Genomic DNA, 18,580 nt, shown 5'->3' with positions numbered 1-18,580 from the left:
CAGCCCGGGGCCAGGGCCCAGGCCGAGGACAGGCTGCTAAACACTCTCTTCAGCCGCTACAACAAGTTAGCGCGGCCCGTCGCTAACATCACTGACGTGGTCAGGGTCCGCTTCGGCCTGTCCATCGCTCAGCTCATCGACGTGGTGAGGGACAATGAACCGTTCATTTCACTCCTGTGATATGACGCATATGATCACCATACTGGAGATACAGATGACCTCAGTGGCTCACTTGGTAGAGCATGGCACTAACAACGCTTAGGTTGGGGGTTTGATTCCCGCTGGGACCATATATACTGAAAAATGTATGCACTCACTGCAATGTAAGTTGCTTTGGATAAAAGCGTCAGCTAAATGGCATATATATTACTTTAGGGCAGGGGAGGCTGGTGGAGGTAGAAATCGGAGGATGTGCTCAGTGTAATGCATTGAACGGAATCAGGAATGGTATGGAACACGTGTTTGATACCATTCCTCATTCTGTTCCATGCATTACAATGAGCCCGTCCTCCTATTTCTACCTCCACCAGCCTCCACTGCTTTAGGGATCCTACGTTTCCTTATTACAATGAATTCAAATCTGTGGTGCTAATTGTACAGTATGACAGTTGAAACATGTGACCTTTCTTTTCAAGGGGTACCATGAATTTGCACTTCATCAGTCATTTTAAGACCGTGATCATATAGACCTCTTCATCCCCACTACCCCCCTGTGCTAGTTTCACTCCTGGTCCTGGCATAGATTACTTTTTTCTTATGATGACTGATGGATAGATTATTCACTCACTTAGACAAATGTATTTGTTGTAAGTCGCTTTGGATAAAGGCGTCTGCTAAATGCCATAAATGTAAAATGTAAATGTAATCATACAGTACGTATCCCCTTCAGCCAACTCTGTCTCATTGTCCTTTTCCTCCAAAATCAGGACGAGAAGAATCAAATGATGACCACAAATGTCTGGGTGAAACAAGTGAGTATCTCTCCATCCAATCACATGGATACTGTCGATAATAACAGTTTTTGGGCAGCGGTTTGGTGTCATAAAGGGTGTGTTTGTTGTAATATCGTTGCTGTTGGTTCTGCTCTTCCAGGAGTGGTACGACTACAAGCTGAGGTGGAACCCTGGAGAATATGAAAACGTCACGTCCATGAGGATTCCCTCACAGCTCATCTGGAGACCCGACATCGTTCTGTACAACAAGTACGTTTAGGTTTTCACCCCCGAAGTGTGATTACCGATACACTATAGGCCCCAACTTCCAGGCTTCCCACCACCCTCAAATACATGACATATACAGTAGTATATACAGTACCAGTCAAAAGTTTGGACACACCTTCTCATTCAATGGTTTTTCTTTTTAGTATTTTCTACATCGTAGATTAATATTGAAGACATCAAAACTGGTGGAGGCTGGTGGAGGTAGCTGGTGCCTCCACCAGCCTCCCCTGGTATGTACAGTACCAGTCAAAAGTTTGGACACACCTTGCCAAGAGTGTGCAAAGCTGTCATCAAAGCAAAAGGTGGCTTCTTTGAAGAATCTAACATCTAAAATCTAATCTGGTTTGTTTAATACTTTTTTGTTTACTACATAATTCCATATGTGTTCCTTCATAGATTTAATGTATTCAATATTAATCTACGACGTAGAAAATAATAAAAATAAAGAAAAATATACAAAAATACAGAATGCTGTATTCACATACTAACCATGGAGTTAAGATCTCTCTATCTCTCCATCTCCACCATTATAATATCTGTCAATCAACTTTGTAATTGATGTAATTAATGAATGGAATCGTGCTTGTTTGAATGTACAGCACATGTGATCGGTTTGGCTCCCCTCTCTCTCCTCTCCAGTGCCGACGGTGACTTCACTGTCACCCACCTGACCAAGGCCCACCTTTTCCACGACGGCTGGATCAAATGGGTCCCACCGGCCATCTACAAGTCCTCCTGCAGCATTGACGTCACCTTCTTCCCCTTCGACCAGCAGAACTGCACCATGAAGTTTGGCTCCTGGACCTACGACCGAGCCAAGATCGACCTGGTCAGCATGGCCAGCAATGTGGACCAGGTGGGAAGGCTGCCATGTTGAGGACTCATTGTCTGTTATGGGTGAAATGTGAATGGAAATGAATGCCTTTATCATTTCTCATATCTCTCTCTTGCTTTCTTTCTTTCTTTCTCTCTCTCTCTCCAACTCTCTCTCCCTCCCTCCCTATCTCTTTCTCTCTCTCCCTCCCACCCTCCGTCTCTCTCCATCTCTCTCTCTCCCCCTCCCTCTCTCTCCCTCCCTCCCTCTCTCTCTCTCTCTCTCTCCCTCCCTCTCTCTCTCTCTCTCCCTCCCTCCCTCTGTCTCTCCATCTCTCTCTCTCTCTCTCTCTGGACCACAGATGGACTACTGGGAGAGTGGAGAGTGGGTGCTCGTCAGCGGCGTGGCCAACTACAACATCAAGAAGTACGAGTGCTGCCACGAGATCTACGCTGACATCACCTACTCCTTCCTCATCCAGAGGCTCCCTCTGTTCTACACCATCAACCTCATCGTCCCCTGCCTCCTCATCTCCTGCCTCACCGTCCTGGTCTTCTACCTGCCCTCCGACTGCGGCGAGAAGATCACCCTGTGCATCTCCGTCCTCCTCTCCCTGACCGTCTTCCTCCTCCTCATCACCGAGATCATCCCGTCCACCTCCCTCGTCATCCCGCTGATCGGCGAGTACCTCCTCTTCACCATGATCTTCGTCACCCTCTCCATCATCATCACCATCTTCGTGCTCAACGTGCACCACCGCTCGCCGCGCACACACACCATGCCGCACTGGGTGCGCACCGTCTTCCTGGACGTCGTACCCGGCTTCCTGTGCATACGGCGGCCCGCCGTGGTCAAAGAGAACTGCGGGAAGCTTGTGGAGATGATGCACACCAGGGCCAGCTCCGGCGAGGGAGGCTCCGGCCTCTGGGGCGGCGTCGGTTCTGGGCCTGGGGCCGAGCCCTACTTCTCCCCCTCCACCTCCTCCTCCACCACCTCCCCCCAGGGTGTCCAGGACAGCGTGGCCCACTCGTCCTCTCTCTCCCTGGGCCGGCGGTCGGAGGGCTCCCTGGCGGGGCTACCACAGCAGCAGAGGCCTCTGGGTCTGGGCAGGTCACTCTCCTCCAGCCATAGCCAGTACTCCATCCTCCTGGAGGAACCCCCACCTCCACCTCCACCTCCACCCCACTCCTCCTCCTACTCCTCCTCCTACTCCTCCTCCCGGCTAGGCTGCTCCACACCACCTCCTCCTCCTCCCCTTCACCTCCACCTCCACCGCCCCAGGCAGAAGCACCAACACCACCACCACCACCACCACCACCACTGCCAGGCCAGGCCTAAGCTGCGTTCCCTCAGTGTGCAGTATGGCCTGGGAGAGAGAGAGAGGGAGAGGGAGGGGCCCCAGAGCTCCGTCCGCTGTCGTTCTCGCAGCATCCAGTACTGCTGCCTGCATGAGGAGGCCTCCAAGGTAACGCATGGGTGCTGGTTCAGGACTCCGGTTTAGAGGTGTGTGTGTGTGTGTGTGTGTGTGTGTGTGTGTGTGTGTGTGTGTGTGTGTGTATGAGTGCGTGTGTGCATATGTTGGAGGGTCAGGGCGACAATGATCATTCTATTCTATTCAATTCTATTTTCGTTGTATTTCATCCCAGGGCAACAGTAAAAGCCTCGGTAAGCCACAGCCTCTCTCCCAGGACCAGTCCCACCCCCTGGGGGAGGAGAGGAGGCAGAGCTGCCCTGTCCTGTGTAGGCGCCACGCAGGCACCGGGGGTCCAGGCTGGGCAGAGGTCACCAAGGCTGGAGGCTCCGGCAGCTTCAGGGACGCCCAGGGTCTCCTCTCCCTGTCCCCCCCCATGAGGACAGCTGTGGAAAGCGTGCAGTACATCGCGGACCACCTCCGAGCTGAGGACATGGACTTCTCTGTAGGTGGATGAGTGACTGAATAGGATACAGTATAGTGTATGTTGTGTGCACATGTACAGTACCAGTCAAAAGTTTGAACACACCTTGCCAAGAGTGTGCAAAGCTGTCATCAAAGCAAAAGGTGGCTACTTTGAAGAATCTAAAATATAAAACATATTCTGGTTTGTTTAACACTTTTTTGTTTACTACATAATTCCATATGTGTTCCTTTATAGTTTTGATGTCTTCAATATTAATCTACAATGTAGAAAATAATAAAAAAAATAATAAAGAAAAACCATTGAATGAGAAGGTGTGTCCAAACTTTTGACTGGTACTGTACATTCTACATGCTTTGGAAGAGAAATCATTTCTTTCACAACCTTACGGGTTCTATTTTAACGGCGTGAAAACAAGTCTTAGCGCGAACGCGGGAGCTGGCGCTAGGGGGCGTGTCTGTAATGTTAGCGCTCATTTCAAGGCGTATGCGAGACAGCGAGACAGCGAGACAGCGCCCCGGCGCTGTGGTAATTCACCTGTTACCGCCGACACAAATTAACGATACACCAAATTAACAATACACAATATAGCGTTTGGACTTGCTTCCGTTATACGTTATACTGAAAATAGAGCCTTATAACTTTTACTGTCTGCAATTGTGTATTCAATAATTGACCATCTATGTCACACACACACACACACGCACACACACACACACACACACACACACACACACACACACACACACACACACACACACACACACACACAATACTCAGTTCCCATATTACCAGAAACGATGCCAGTGAGTTCATACTGTGGTTGTTTTTTTCATAGGATAACACACGGTCCCAACAACACACTACAACACAGTTAAAACCAATTCACACAACAGGAAACATTATGATCAAAATAACAGAACTAAAAATAAACCTTATTTTTCTCATTCTCTGACTGGACTGAGCCACTGACTTATTGTCATGTGCATTGCCTTGCAGGTCAAGCAGGAGTGGAAGTATGTAGCCATGGTGATCGATCGCATCTTCCTCTGTTTGTTCATCTTGGTGTGTATCCTGGGGACCCTCGGCCTCTTCCTGCCTCCCTGGCTGGCTGGAATGATCTAGAAACTCCACTCCTCTCCTTATCTCCTTATCTCCTTGCCTCCTTCTCTTCTTCTGCACGGACGTCATAGACCTGGACAGATGAAAGCATCAGCTGAATGTCATCCTCCATCTTGTCTTCGCCTGTCCTGTGTTTCCAGATAATTTAGCAAAAGGACATGAGATAGAGAGAGGAGGATGCTGCTGCTTTACATTATTGGGACGCACCCCTGGACTGGCTGATGATACACATGATATTTTGAGGTCAATGAGCTATATAAATATAAATAATAAATAAATGTTCAGGAAGACATTCTGAAAGTGATTAAAATGTGTTTAAAGGGTCTTGTGGTGAATATTGGAGTGACGGTTTGGGCATGTATAGCTGCCACTAGAACTGGGTTACTTGTCTTATTTGATTATGTAACAGCTAAGGGCAGCAGTAGAATGTATTCTGAAGTGTATAGAAACATCTCGTCTGCTCGAGGACAAGCACACTCTTTGCACACTCTTGGCAAGTTTGTGTCCATATATATATATATATATATATATATACAGTACCAGTCAAAAGTTTGGACACACCTTGCCAAGAGTGTGCAATGTTGTCATCAAAGCAAAAGGTGGCTACTTTGAAGAATCTAAAATATAAAACATATTCTGGTTTGTTTAACAATTTTTTGTTTACTACATAATTCCATATGTGTTCCTACATAGTTTTGATGTCTTCAATATTAATCTACAATGTAGAAAATAATAAAAATAAAGAAAAACCATTGAATGAGAAGGTGTGTCCAAACTTTTGACTGGTACTGTATATATATAGATATAGAACAGACAATAAGTGCTCATATGTTATATATCATACTGTATTTGTACAACCAAATGTGACAAAACTCCTGTCCAGTCCTGCCCAATTCAAACCATATCAGTAGCTTTCAGAGTGATGTTTATGAAAAACCATATTAGAACACTGGAATGGATTTACACCATAGGGAGTCAACACACATGAACACCAGTTGAAGTGATGTTTAATTCCCTGAGTGACACTTGGAATGTTATTTTACCACAGGGGTACCCCAATCCCATGCTCTCGGGTAACCAGGCCAGACTTCCTGGCGCCTTGCCAACTGATGTGAACCATATGTCCTGGTTTCTTGTTTATCTCTTACTATAACAGTGACTGCAAACTCTTTGTCGGTGCCACTTCCCTGCTGCCCATTCCCCTGGACAGTAGTCTAGTGTCCCAAGTCGACTTGACTAATAAAATGTCTTCATTCAACTTTCAATTTGAGTATCTACCTTCTTCCACCCATCACTGGATATTATTCTTCAATATCAGAAACATCATCATTACACCTGTATTACACACATTTGAGTTAGGCAGCTTTTTAATTATTTACACTACCAGTCAAAAGTTTGGACACAAACTTGCCAAGAGTGTGAAAAGCTGTCATCAAAGCAAAAGGTGGCTACTTTGAAGAATCTAAAATATAAAACATGTTCTGGTTTGTTTAACACTTTTTTTGTTTACTACATAATTCCATATGTGTTCCTTCATAGTTTTGATGTCTTCAATATTAATCTACAATGTAGAAAATAATAAAAAATAAAGAAAAACCATTGAATGAGAAGGTGTGTCCAAACCTTTGACTGGTACTGTACATTCCATCACTAGTCTGTCTCAGGGTCATACAGAGCGGCTGTTTTAACCTACAACGTTCTCTCAGCTCAAATCGTTAACTCATTCATGCGTTATTCAAGAGATACAAAACAGCTGGGAATGTCCTTAAAGAGAGGTGTGAGGTAGAATGTCCTTAAAGAGAGATGTGAGGTAGACTGTCCTTAAAGAGAGGTGTGAGGTAGACTGTCCTTAAAGAGAGGTGTGAGGTAGAATGTCCTTAAAGAGAGGTGTGAGGTAGAATGTCCTTAAAGAGAGGTGTGAGGTAGAATGTTCTTTCAGATCATACTCTGACTGACCAGTATTCCCCATACAGGTCAACATGTCATGATGTTTAGGTTGAGTACAGTTGAGGAATCATTCGTGTACCTTTTCAGATGTCAATACCTAATGAAACACTTTTTGCATTCACTGATGCTTGAGGTTTGGTTTCCTTTTTCCTTTTTCCGTTTCTGGAAGTTCTTCAATGTCATGAAGCAGTTTGAGCATGCAAGACACTTGTATGGTGTCTCCCCTGTGTGAACCTTCATATGCACTTTTAGTTGTCCTTTCTGTAGGAACAACTCGTTGCAAACCTGACAGCCAAACTCTTTTGCCCCTCATGTCCCTTGAAGCTAATCAATGTGATAAAGCATTCTCAGTATTCAGGACACTTACGCGGTCTCTCCCCAGTGTGAATCATCATATGAGTAGTTAGGTATCCTTGTTGTGGAAAGTATTTGCCACACACGTCACACTTGTATGGTCTCTCCCCTGTGTGAACCCTCAGATGATAAGTCAGGTGTCCTTGTCGCCCGAAGCTTTTGCCGCATGCTTTGCACTTGTATGGTCTCTCCCCTGTGTGAGTCCTCACGTGATTGTTTAGGGTTGTCTCGTGTCCGAAGCATTTGCCGCATGCTTTACACTTGTATGGTGTCTCCCCTGTGTGAATCCTCATATGATTGGTTAGGGTTGTCTTCTGTCCAAAGCATTTGCCACATGATTTGCACTTGTATGGTCTCTCCCCTGTGTGACTCCTCATATGGACTTTCAGCGCGTCACTCCGTAGGAACAACTTGTTGCAAACCTGACAGCCAAACTCTTTTGCCCCAGTATGATTTTTTTCATGTCTCTTTAATTTGGTAACTGTCATAAAGCATTTTGAGCATAGAGGACACTTATGCAGTCTCTCCCCAGTGTGAATCATCATATGCTGCGTCAGAGCTGCAGAACAGGTGGGCTCTGGGTCCACCTGCTTTAGACTGGGGCTCCAGGTGCGCTCTGGGCCCTCCTGCTTTAGACTTGGGCTCCTGGTGGGCTCTGAGTCCTCCTGCTTTAGACTGGGGCTCCTCATGAGCTCTGGGTCCTCCTGCTTTACACTGGGGCTCCAGGTGGGCTCTAGGAGCTCCTGCTTTACACTGGGGCTTCTGGTGGGTTCTGGGTCCTCCTGCCCCAGACTGGGGCTCCACTCCTGCTCACAGGGCTGCTGCTCATGGGGAACCTCCTCTTCAGAGACCAGGAGAGAGGGCTGCTGATGGTCTGGAAGGAATGAAATAAATAAGTAAATAAATCTATCTATACATATATAAATCTACCCCCCCCCCCCCCCACACACACACACACAAAGGCTCTCGCTTCTCACAAGGACAGTGTGCTATCGATCACTGCAGCTGGTATGAGGAGGGCTTTCAAGTGTGTCAACAACTGCAAAGCAGCCGGACCAGATGGCAGCCGGACCAGATGGCAGCCCGGGCGTATTCACAGAGGTGTCTTCACGGACATATTCAACCTCTCCCTGTCCCCGTCTGTAATCCCCACCTGTTTTAAGGTGACCACAATCATTCCAGTTCCAAGACCAAGGTAACCTGCCTTAATGACTACTGTGCCTGTTTCACTCACGTCTGTCATCATGAGGTCCCACATCAACTCCTCATTTCCTGCCACACTGGACCCACTTACATTTGCATACCGCCCCAAAAGATCCACAGAACAGATGACGCCCTCGCTTTTACCCTTCATACTGCCCTATCCCACCCGGACAAGAAAGACGCCTATGTGAGAATGCTGATCATTTGAATATAGCTCAGCATTCAACACCATAGCCCCCTCCAAGCTTGTCACTAAGCTCAGGGACCTGGGTCTTAACGCCACCCTATGTAACTGGATCCTAGACTTTCTGATGGGTAGACCCCAGGTGGTGAAGGTAGGAAGAGTTAGCCTCACCTCCACTCTTGACCCTCAACACGGGGGGCCCCCCAGGTATCCGTTAACATTTGACCATTAACATTTGATTTTGATTTTGATGTGTAGCTGGCGGCATCTAGTGGCCAGTGAGAGGATAGTTGACCATGTGTTTGAATTGTCTTTGTGTTTGAATCTAACATTCCGTATGATTATCTTTTCCTTGTATCCTTCAATGTGTTACGCTGATTGCGATTTGTATTTAGCACCTCGGCTGAACAATGCTGTCGTGATTTGATTTCGGTCATTCATTCTGGTGCACAGACCTAGTCTAAATCTAACTCTTATGACAACAGACTGCAGTAACAGTAAACACAACACTACAAACCTATTCGATGTAGTTTTATCTCAGGAATGAATACACTCCTTCTTTGACTGCTTCTCTTCTTCTTTGGGCGGGACATTTGTCCCTGGTACCCTGCTACAGTTTGGTTTTCATGAGCATGCGAGGGCTGAGGTGGGTCCTGATCACAGTCATCTATCACACACAATGGAGTGAAGATGCAGTCTTCGGTGTTATACTCTTGAAGCTGCTCTTCCTCCTGTCTGGTCCTGAGCTCCTGTTCCTCTTTATTCGGTGTGGGCTCTGGGTCCTCCTGCCACAGGCCGGGGCTCCTGGTGGACTCTGGGTCTTCCTGCCACGGACTGGGGCTGCTGGTGGGCCCTGGGTCCTCCTGCCACGGACTGGGGCTGCTGGTGGGCCCTGGGTCCTCCTGCCACGGACTGGGGTTCCTACTGGACTCTGGGTCCTCCTGCCACAGACTGGGGCTCCCGGTGGACTCTGGGTCCTCCTGCCACGGACTGGGGCTCCTAGTGGGCCCTGGGTCCTCCTGCCCCAGCCTGGGGCTCCATTCCTGCTCACAGTGCTGCTGCTTAGTATGAACCTCAGAGACAAGATAAGGCTGTTGAGGGTCTGGGAAGAAAGAAGAGGGTGAAATATTCCAGTTGATTAATATACTGGTGCAAGATGTGCATCAACCTATTCTAATAATAATTCATAATTTTTGTGCAAATAATTAGTTTGAGTAGCACGACTCGAGTTTCACATCACATATCTGTCTTAAGTTTAATTTCACAAGCTAACTGGCCTTCATATTGAATACAAGTAGAAGGGGGGTGGGGGGTCAGTACTTGACTAAAGACGACCAACCTATTAGGTTTATCTCAGGTTGAAAAACGGTTAGCCTGTTGCGGAGACGTTCGTTCTCCTCTTTATAACGTACGAGTTCTCCCTGGTACTCTGTTAACGTTGTTTCCAATGCCCCGAATATCTCAACGGCCGCCACTGTTAATCGCTCTTCGAAAAACAATTTAAATAGCTCGATCTGTGCCATTTTAAGAAAATAGTCTCAGTTAAAACTGTTGTTAGAACAACAAGAACTGCACTATCTTCTTCTTCTTCTGTTCTGTGTTATTTGACTGTAAGAAAAAGAAAAAAGAAAAAAAAAAAGAACCACGCAACAATAACACAACACCGCCACCTGCTGTACTGGAGTAATAACGCATGTAAACAAACACATGGTGAATGAGTTCCATGTCGAACTGTTTGATTTACACTGCACAGGCATAAACAAGCGTTTTTCGCTTTCAGCTGTTATAGGCAGCAATTAATCAGCACTGAAAGTACATTACTGTGGATGTTGTAATCTACAGGCTTTGAAAGATAAATCTACCCTCGTCAAAAGACCCCAGGGTCTATTATCAATACTGTCCGTTCTCTGATCACTTTATTGCTGTTTGCAATTGAGCATGATTGATCACCTATGTCACACACACACACACACACACACACACACACACACACACACACACACACACACACACACACACACACACACACACACACACACACACACACGCAGCTGAGATGACATACTCTAAGAAGAGGCTTGTAGTATTTAGGGTTGTGAATCCTTAAGGATTGATAAGGATGATACATCCTGTCTCTTAGCGGTATCTCTGCCTCTTCATGGCTGGAATGGTTATTAGTCCATTATTAGTATCAGGTCACACAATAGCTTTGTCACAACTACTCTCTGTCTGATATTACACAATGCAGTATACTATGGAAAAAAAGTGTACATCCAACATCCTACAACACAGCTTTAAAAATGAATGGGGGAAAACTAAAAAAGACAGTCACCACAGTAATGTGTCCTTTTTACATTTATATTTTTTATATTTAGTAGACTTACAGCAAGTACATTTGTCTAAAGTAAGTGAGTCATCTATACATCAGTCAAGAAAAAGAAGGAAGGATTATTATTATTATTAGTATTATTATTATTGTTTATGTTTTTAACAGTAAAGGAACTGTACAGGGGGGTAGTGGGGGTAAAGAGGTCTTTAGGAGAGACAGTCAAGATGTAGCCTGAAGAGATGGGTCTTCAATCTACGGCATGAGATAGGTAGTGACTCTGCAGTCATGACAGCAGTGGGAAGCTTGTTCCACCACCGGGGTGCCAAGACAGTGAAAAGCTGTGGCTGAACAGCGTGACCGCTGCATCCACGTAAAGGTGGCGGTGCCAGCTGGCCAGCCAAGGTGGAAGAACGGAGTGATCGGGCATGGGTTTGGGGGCTGACCATTGCTTGCAAGTAAGGAGGGGCTGTTTCTTTAACCTCTGTCCTAGAGGATAAGAACATTTTTTAAATGCAGTATACTATATTTGTACAACTAGATGTGACAAAACTCCAGTCCAGTCCTGCCCAATTAAAACCATAACAGTAACCACATCAAAAAGGCTTTCAGAGGGATATATTATAGCAAACATTATTAGAACATATAACAAGTTAATTTGGTTCACCATATGGTTCATTTACCAATTTGAGTAAGCAGACCTTTTTATTAAAAATAATAAAATCAATGAAATACAATATTAAATATAGCTGCAAGCGGCAATGACCCGGGTCATTATAATAATAATAATAACAATAATACCAATCATAATAATAATACCAAGCATAATATATTTATAATGATTATTATTATTGATATTATTATAGTACTATTGTTATTATAATTATTATGATTATTATTATCATCATCATCATCATCATCATCATCATCATCATTATTATTATTGTTGTTGTTATTATTATTATTATCATTATTATTATTATTATTATTATTATTATTATTATTATTATTATTATTATTATATTGCACTGCATTGTTGATTGTTGCATTGTTAAGGAGCTAGCTTGCCCCAAGCATTTCATTGCACTGTCTACGGCTGTATTCTGTGTATACAATAAATAAACTTTGATTTAATTGTATTTGAAGACAGCCTAGACACCAAGGAGATTGTTGTAAAAAGGGCCTCAATCTCACGGAAATATGAACCTTGCAGGGTTGCATCTCTCTTTCATCTCTTGGAGAAGGAAACAAGGACATGCTCTCTTCTCCAGGACCATTTTCAGCAAAAATGTATGCAAATTTCCACTGGTTTGCATTAAACATGAGTATCCCATTCCAGGAGACATAATCACTAGGGGGCAGTATATTCCAACTCAACTCTCTCTTCCTCCCTCTCTTTCTCTCTCTCTCTCTCTCCATGTGGCTCCCAAGTACACACCTTCAAGTGAAGGTCTGTCCATTGAAATGCACAGTTTGCAATTGTCTCTCTATTTTGTAAGCTGACCCAGATATGACAATTTCTGCTTAAATTGCTTCACCAGAACACTTCACAGCTAAGCCGTTATATTGTCAAGTTGGATCTGATGAGAGTTGAAGCTAATATTGGTCTGTAAGAGAAGGCATGTCGTGGCACGTCGGGACATCAATCACAGTACACAGATGAATGTCAAAGACCCCAAGGCAATATCTCCCCTCCCCTGCCCTCCCCTTCTCTCCCCTCCCCTCCCCTCCCAGTGCCCCAAGGCAATATCGCCCCTTCCCTCCCCTCCCCTCCTCTCCCATCCCCTCCCAGTGCCACCACACAATATCTCCCCTCCCCTCCCAATGCCCCTGGACAATATCTCCCCTCCACTCCCCTCCCCTCTACTCCTCCCCCCCCCACCCCTCCCAATGCCCCTGGACAATATCTCCCATCCCCTCCCCTCCTCTCCTCTCCCCTCCCCTCCCCTCCCCTCTACTCCTCCCCCCCCCACCCCTCCCAATGCCCCTGGACAATATCTCCCATCCCCTCCCCTCCCCTCCTCTCCTCCTCTCCTCTCCCCTCCCCTCCCCTCCCCTCACCTCCCAGTACAACTAGACAATATCTCCCCTCCTCTCCCAATGCGCCTATCTCTCCTCCCCTCCCCTGCCCTCCCCTCCTCTCCCCTCTGGATATTTGCAGACACCAGTAGTGTGATGTCTCGTCCTGCTCCTTAACTTGTGTTTGTCTTTGTTTCATGCCATTCGTTCATTGTTTCCTGTTTTATTTTGATATAGTCAAACCAGGGTGCTCCAGTTGTTTCCTTTTCTCCTGAAATTCTTATTCATACTGAGAACCTGGAACAAGCTGTAGTCCCTGTTGCAACGTCTCGTCCTGTTTCTTAGTTTATGTTTGTCTTTGTTTCATATTTATTCATTTATTGTTTCCTGTTTATTTGTGTGTTACTCACCTTGTCTCTCATTTCAGATATTTCACTTCCTGCCCTTGTGTGTTTCCTGCTTGTGTGATGGTCTACCCCGCCCTGATTGGTTTCACCTGTCCCTCATTATCCTTCCCTCTCCAGTGTGTTTAGTCTGCGTGTTCCCTTTTCTCTGTGCCAGTTCGTCTTTGTACCTTCATGTCAAGAATTCCAGCGATTTTTCCGAGCGTTGAGTATTCCTGGTTATTCTGATCTCTGATAGTTTACCTGTCTTTGCCTTTTGTCTTCTCCTTGCCGGATTTACCTGCCTATCTCCTGAATGACCACCTGTGTACCATACCGTTTTTTTTTTTGTAGAGTAAAGACTGATTTTTTTTATTCAAGATTCTGTCTGAGTCGTGCATTTGAGTCCTTTGACTGTGTTATTCCAGTCGTTACAAGTAGAGGCTTCTCAGAGGCAGCGCGGTGTGTCCTGGAGTCCCAAGAGGCAGGGAGGTGTGTCCTACAGCCTCAATAGATTACTGGATCAGTCTATAATCTAGCAAAGGTTATAGTTCATGTCTCATCTCCTCCCAGATGAATGTTTATTATTGAGCACAGTAACATGACTGATTGAAAATTGTTACAAATACGACAGTCGCATCAGCCCTCCCATCTGTGCATCCTTGACTATAGGTGGATGATATAAGCTGAGATCTTCTCATTTGATGTGTTAATGATTTATTGACTGTATAAAATGAAGAGTCCATTTATGAGACCAGGCCAACGGCGATGGTTCTCCTCGTCCTTCTTATCCTGCCTGCATCGAGCGGAAACGAGCTGCATGCCAGCTCCATCCATCACACCCCTTGGGGGAGAGAGAGAGAGAGAGAGAGAGAGAGAGAGAGAGAGGGGCGGAGAAGAGTGTGATATACTGAGGGCGGGACACGGGAGTGTGATATAGGCGGAGGAGAGAAAAATGTGATATACTGAATTTCTTTGACTGATCTGGGCAGAGAGAGAGAGAGATAGAGAGAGGGAGAGAGATAGAGAGAGGGAGAGAGAGAGAGAGGGAGCAGCTTCACACTAGTCCTCGTCTCTGCCCTCACCCTCCCGCTGCCTTCCATTTACTTCATAGTAACGCCCCCAGTGCCTCCCTCTCCTGCGCACACACACACACACACACACACACACACACACACACACACACACAGTGGTCTGACTCAGTGAGAGGGAGAGAGAGGCTGGTCTGTCAGCATGGTAGTGTGAAGGATGTTAAGGGTGCTTGAGAGAGAGAGCAGGGTACTTCATGCCTCTACGGCTCCTTGGGACGCATCTGTTAGAGCAGAGGGCAACAGATGAGGACGTCTATTCCTTATTAGGGCAACAGATGAGGACGTCTATTCCTTATTAGGGCAACAGATGAGGACGTCTATTCCTTATTCATGAGGTAATAAGAGAGAGTTCAAGGCCCGGCCCTTTTGGATGCAGTTGAGACCGTGTTTCCCTCCAGTGTGGTGAGGAGGTGTTCATACTTGGTCTAGCCTGGATGACGTCCAAATGATTGGCAAATCAAAATAAGCACAGTCAACACAGCTTCTTTAGACTTAACAGTGAGAATAAACAGCAGAGACTGTGTGTGTGTGTGTGTGTGTGTGTGTGTGTGTGTGTGTGTGTGTGTGTGTGTGTGTGTGTGTGTGTGTCTGTGTGTGTGTGGGTGCGTGTGTGTGCACATTTATGTATGTGCTTGTATATCTATTCAGAGAGGCAGACTCCCTGAATGTCACTCTGGACTGAATTCATCCAGTCACCACCTGCTGGGATGGGGCTTTCAGAGCCTCTCTGGGAAGTTGTGACATGCCACACACAGCTCAAATGTCATAACATTTCTCCACAGTGTGTGCATGTCTGTGTCTGTGTCTGTGTCTGTGTTTGTGTGTGTGTGTGTGTGTGTGAGTGTGAGTGTGCCAGAGAGGCGGACTCTCTGAATGTCACCCTGGACTGAATTCATCCATCACCTGCTGGGATATGGCTTTCATGGTCTGATTGGGATGTTGTGTGTGCGTGTGTGTGTGTGAGAGCGTGTGTGTATGTGTGTGTGGAGGATGACCAAGGCATGTGCTGACAGAACGTCCTTACACTTGCTGACTAGCTGTGGACAGGAGGGAGACGTCTTCAGTGTCGGTCAAAAAATAGTTTCTCCCTCTCGTCTCGTCGTATGTGAAGGAGTGACATTGACACAACTCTGGAAATAAAAGGCAATGTCACCGTGGTTGTCCTCGACGACAGGGGAGTATGGCTGGTGTTGTGGTCACGTGACACTGTGACGCCAGGAAGAAAAGGAATCAGACGGAGTGAGGATGGAGGGAGGAATACTAAACGTACACTGTGACGCGTCTGTCACACCTCATGCTCAGTGGACTCTATCTCCGTGGCAACTATCTCCTGCCTCAACTTGCAGTGGTTCCCTGTTCATCAGCCACCTCAAAGTCAATATGCCTTTGAAGGGAGTGATGTGTTCTGATCCCTCTCACTGTAATGATGTCTTTGTTCACATTTAAAACAGAAAGCACGTAGTTGTTTCAGGACAATAAAAACTCTTGTATCCTTGGGTTCCAGGATCCCTGTGAGGGCGGACATCCATTGTGATGCAGAGTGAGGTGTGTTGTGTTGTGGTGTGTGTGTGTGTGTGTGTGTGTGTGTGTGTGTGTGTGTGTGTGTGTGTTGGAGCTGTAGATGGGCTGGAGGACGAAGTGACAGATTGACCCTGCGTCCCAGTTCTCCATCCTTTCCCCTGATGCAAACACGTGTCCACCCGCCCACACAGACTTAAAAGCATAGGATGGCTGTAAGCAAGGCTGGTAAACCAATCCTATGCTTATACACCTGGAAAAGGGTGCAGAATTAGGATTCACACTGTATATTTCGGTGCTAATGATGCCTCTGATGGAGAGGAGGAGGAGGAGGAGGAGGAGGAGGAGGAGGAGGAGGATATTTGTCCCTCCAATTTGTCTCTCCGTCCTGCAATGCCCTCCACCCTCTGTCTGTATCGTTGCCTGGTGACACATCTAATGATGTCATCGTTCTAAGCCACCTCTCTGACACATTTTGACCCTGTGGGCACTTCAGGACACATCAGTGTTGATGACATCAGTGTTAATGTTTGTGAGCGAACATGACAGTTATAGTTATGTTATGGTTATATAGATGGTCTACTGGTATAGCTGGGTTATGGTTAGATAGATAATTTACTATTACAGTTTAGTTATGGTTAGATAGATAGTCTACTGTTATAGTTTGGTTATGGTTAGATAGATAGTCTACTGTTATAGTTTGGTTATGGTTAGATAGATAGTTTAGTTATGGTTAGATAGATGGTCTACTGGTTTAGCTGGGTTATGGTTAGATAGATAGTCTACTGGTTTAGCTGGGTTATGGTTAGATAGATAATACACTGTTGCTGAGATGTTCGTAGCCTGTTATAGCTGTGATTTGAAACATATTTTTTCCATTTGTGTTCACTTGGATGGTCCATACAAGGCCTTAGCCAAGGGCACATTTCATGAAATATTTATGAGTGCAGAGTACTGTAAGTAATACACAGTTGTTTGTTGTCAGTGGGCACATACGAGTTAATGTATGGATGGGTAGGTTCAAAGATGACCTCCACTCCTGACCTCAAATACAGCAGAATGGACTTGGGGCAGCTGACTGCTAGCTGATTGGACTTGGGGCAACGGACTAGTGGCTGATTGGACTCGGGACAGCTGACTGGTAGCTGATTGGACTCAGGACAGCTGACTGGTAGCTGATTGGACTCGGGACAGCTGACTGGTAGCTGATTGGACTCAGGACAGCTGACTGGTAGCTGATTGTGTGTTACCTTTAACCAAAAAAGGGTGTATGGGGCGGGATTTAGATTTTGGCTCTAAAATGTATATTGATATACTTTTCAGGTTGAAATGTTTGATTTTGACTGGAGAGGGTCTTTAAGGTTAGGGTTAGGGTTTTGGTTAGGGTCAGGCTGTCACTGGCACTGGTCAGTATAGTCTCTTTAGTCTTTCACCACCAGGACAGCTGTCAGAGAGGAGGGTCTGTCTGTCAGTCTGTCCTTCCAGCAGCAGACAGGGTCATTAAGCTTCATCATGTTACATATTACATATTTATCGAGGCTCTCTATCAGCGGGAATCGTGTTTGACGCCATTCCTCATTCCATTCCTCATTCCATTACTCATTCCATTCCTCATTCCATTCCTCATACCATTCCTCATTCCATTCCTCATTCCATTCCTCATTCCATTCCTCATTCCATTACTCATTCCATTCCTCATTCCATTCCTCATTCCATTCCTCATACCATTACTCATTCCATTCCTCATACCATTCCTCATTCCATTCCTCATTCCATTCCTCATTCCATTCCTCATTCCATTCCTCATTCCATTCCTCATACCATTCCTCATTCCATTCCTCATTCCATTCCACGCATCACAATGAGCCCGTCTCTCGATTTCTACCTCCACCTTTTCTGCCTCCCCTGCTCTCCATCCAGGTGACACTTCACACAATTTACACGAATCGACCTCCTGAGGTCTTGAAGCCTGAATGTGACACTGAAAATGTAGCTGAATGTGGCCCATAAAAGCCTTTGCACAGGCCTCAACTCATTCTTGCAGTGCCATTAGATTACTGGACTGTGTGATACAAAGCACCCAAAGGAAGGTTAAAGGTTCTATGAGTCCAATAGAATCTATTTTTGAACCTGTGAAAAAAAACCCAAAGGGCCAGTGGCCACCAATGAGAGTAGGACCTGAGTGATGTCTTGACGATGGCTGATGCTCAGTGTTTTCTAGCCAGTGTGAAGCAGGCCCATTTCCCCAGCAGTTCCTCTGTGTGAGAAACAGATGCTCTCTTCATAATCTTGCCCCTCTGGGTTTGTTTGTGCCTCTTTTGAGAACTGGTGTGTGCATGTGTCAGCATGAGCACTAGCTGCCCTTTTTTGCCCTCATTTTCTCATTCCCTAATATGCCGGTCCTCAGGCCCAGTAACATGGCCAGTTCCCAGGCCCAGTAATATTCCCAGTCCTCAGGCCCAGTAACATGGCCAGTTCCCAGGCCCAGTAATATTCCCAGTCCT

The 18,580-nt window shown here is 45.9% G+C and overlaps 1 protein-coding gene across 1 annotated transcript; it reads left to right on the top strand.

Annotated features, from left to right (window-relative positions):
* Nucleotides 1-5,054, top strand: LOC310803685 (neuronal acetylcholine receptor subunit alpha-4-like; the record flags this gene model as incomplete). Its single annotated transcript, XM_083668538.1, has 8 exons — nt 1-144; nt 927-971; nt 1,093-1,202; nt 1,860-2,076; nt 2,396-3,144; nt 3,316-3,499; nt 3,681-3,950; nt 4,929-5,054. The coding sequence occupies exons 2-8, from the start codon at nt 942-944 to the stop codon at nt 5,052-5,054; spliced, it is 1,686 nt and encodes a 561-aa protein (XP_083524664.1). The 5' UTR covers nt 1-144; nt 927-941.
* Between the last annotated feature and the right edge of the window lie 13,526 nt (nt 5,055-18,580).

Source organism: Argentina silus, assembly GCF_951799395.1.
Source record: "Argentina silus genome assembly, chromosome: 4".
NCBI lineage: Eukaryota > Metazoa > Chordata > Actinopteri > Argentiniformes > Argentinidae > Argentina > Argentina silus.
Note: the sequence above shows the minus strand (reverse complement) of the source record. Positions and strands in the feature narration are given on the sequence as shown.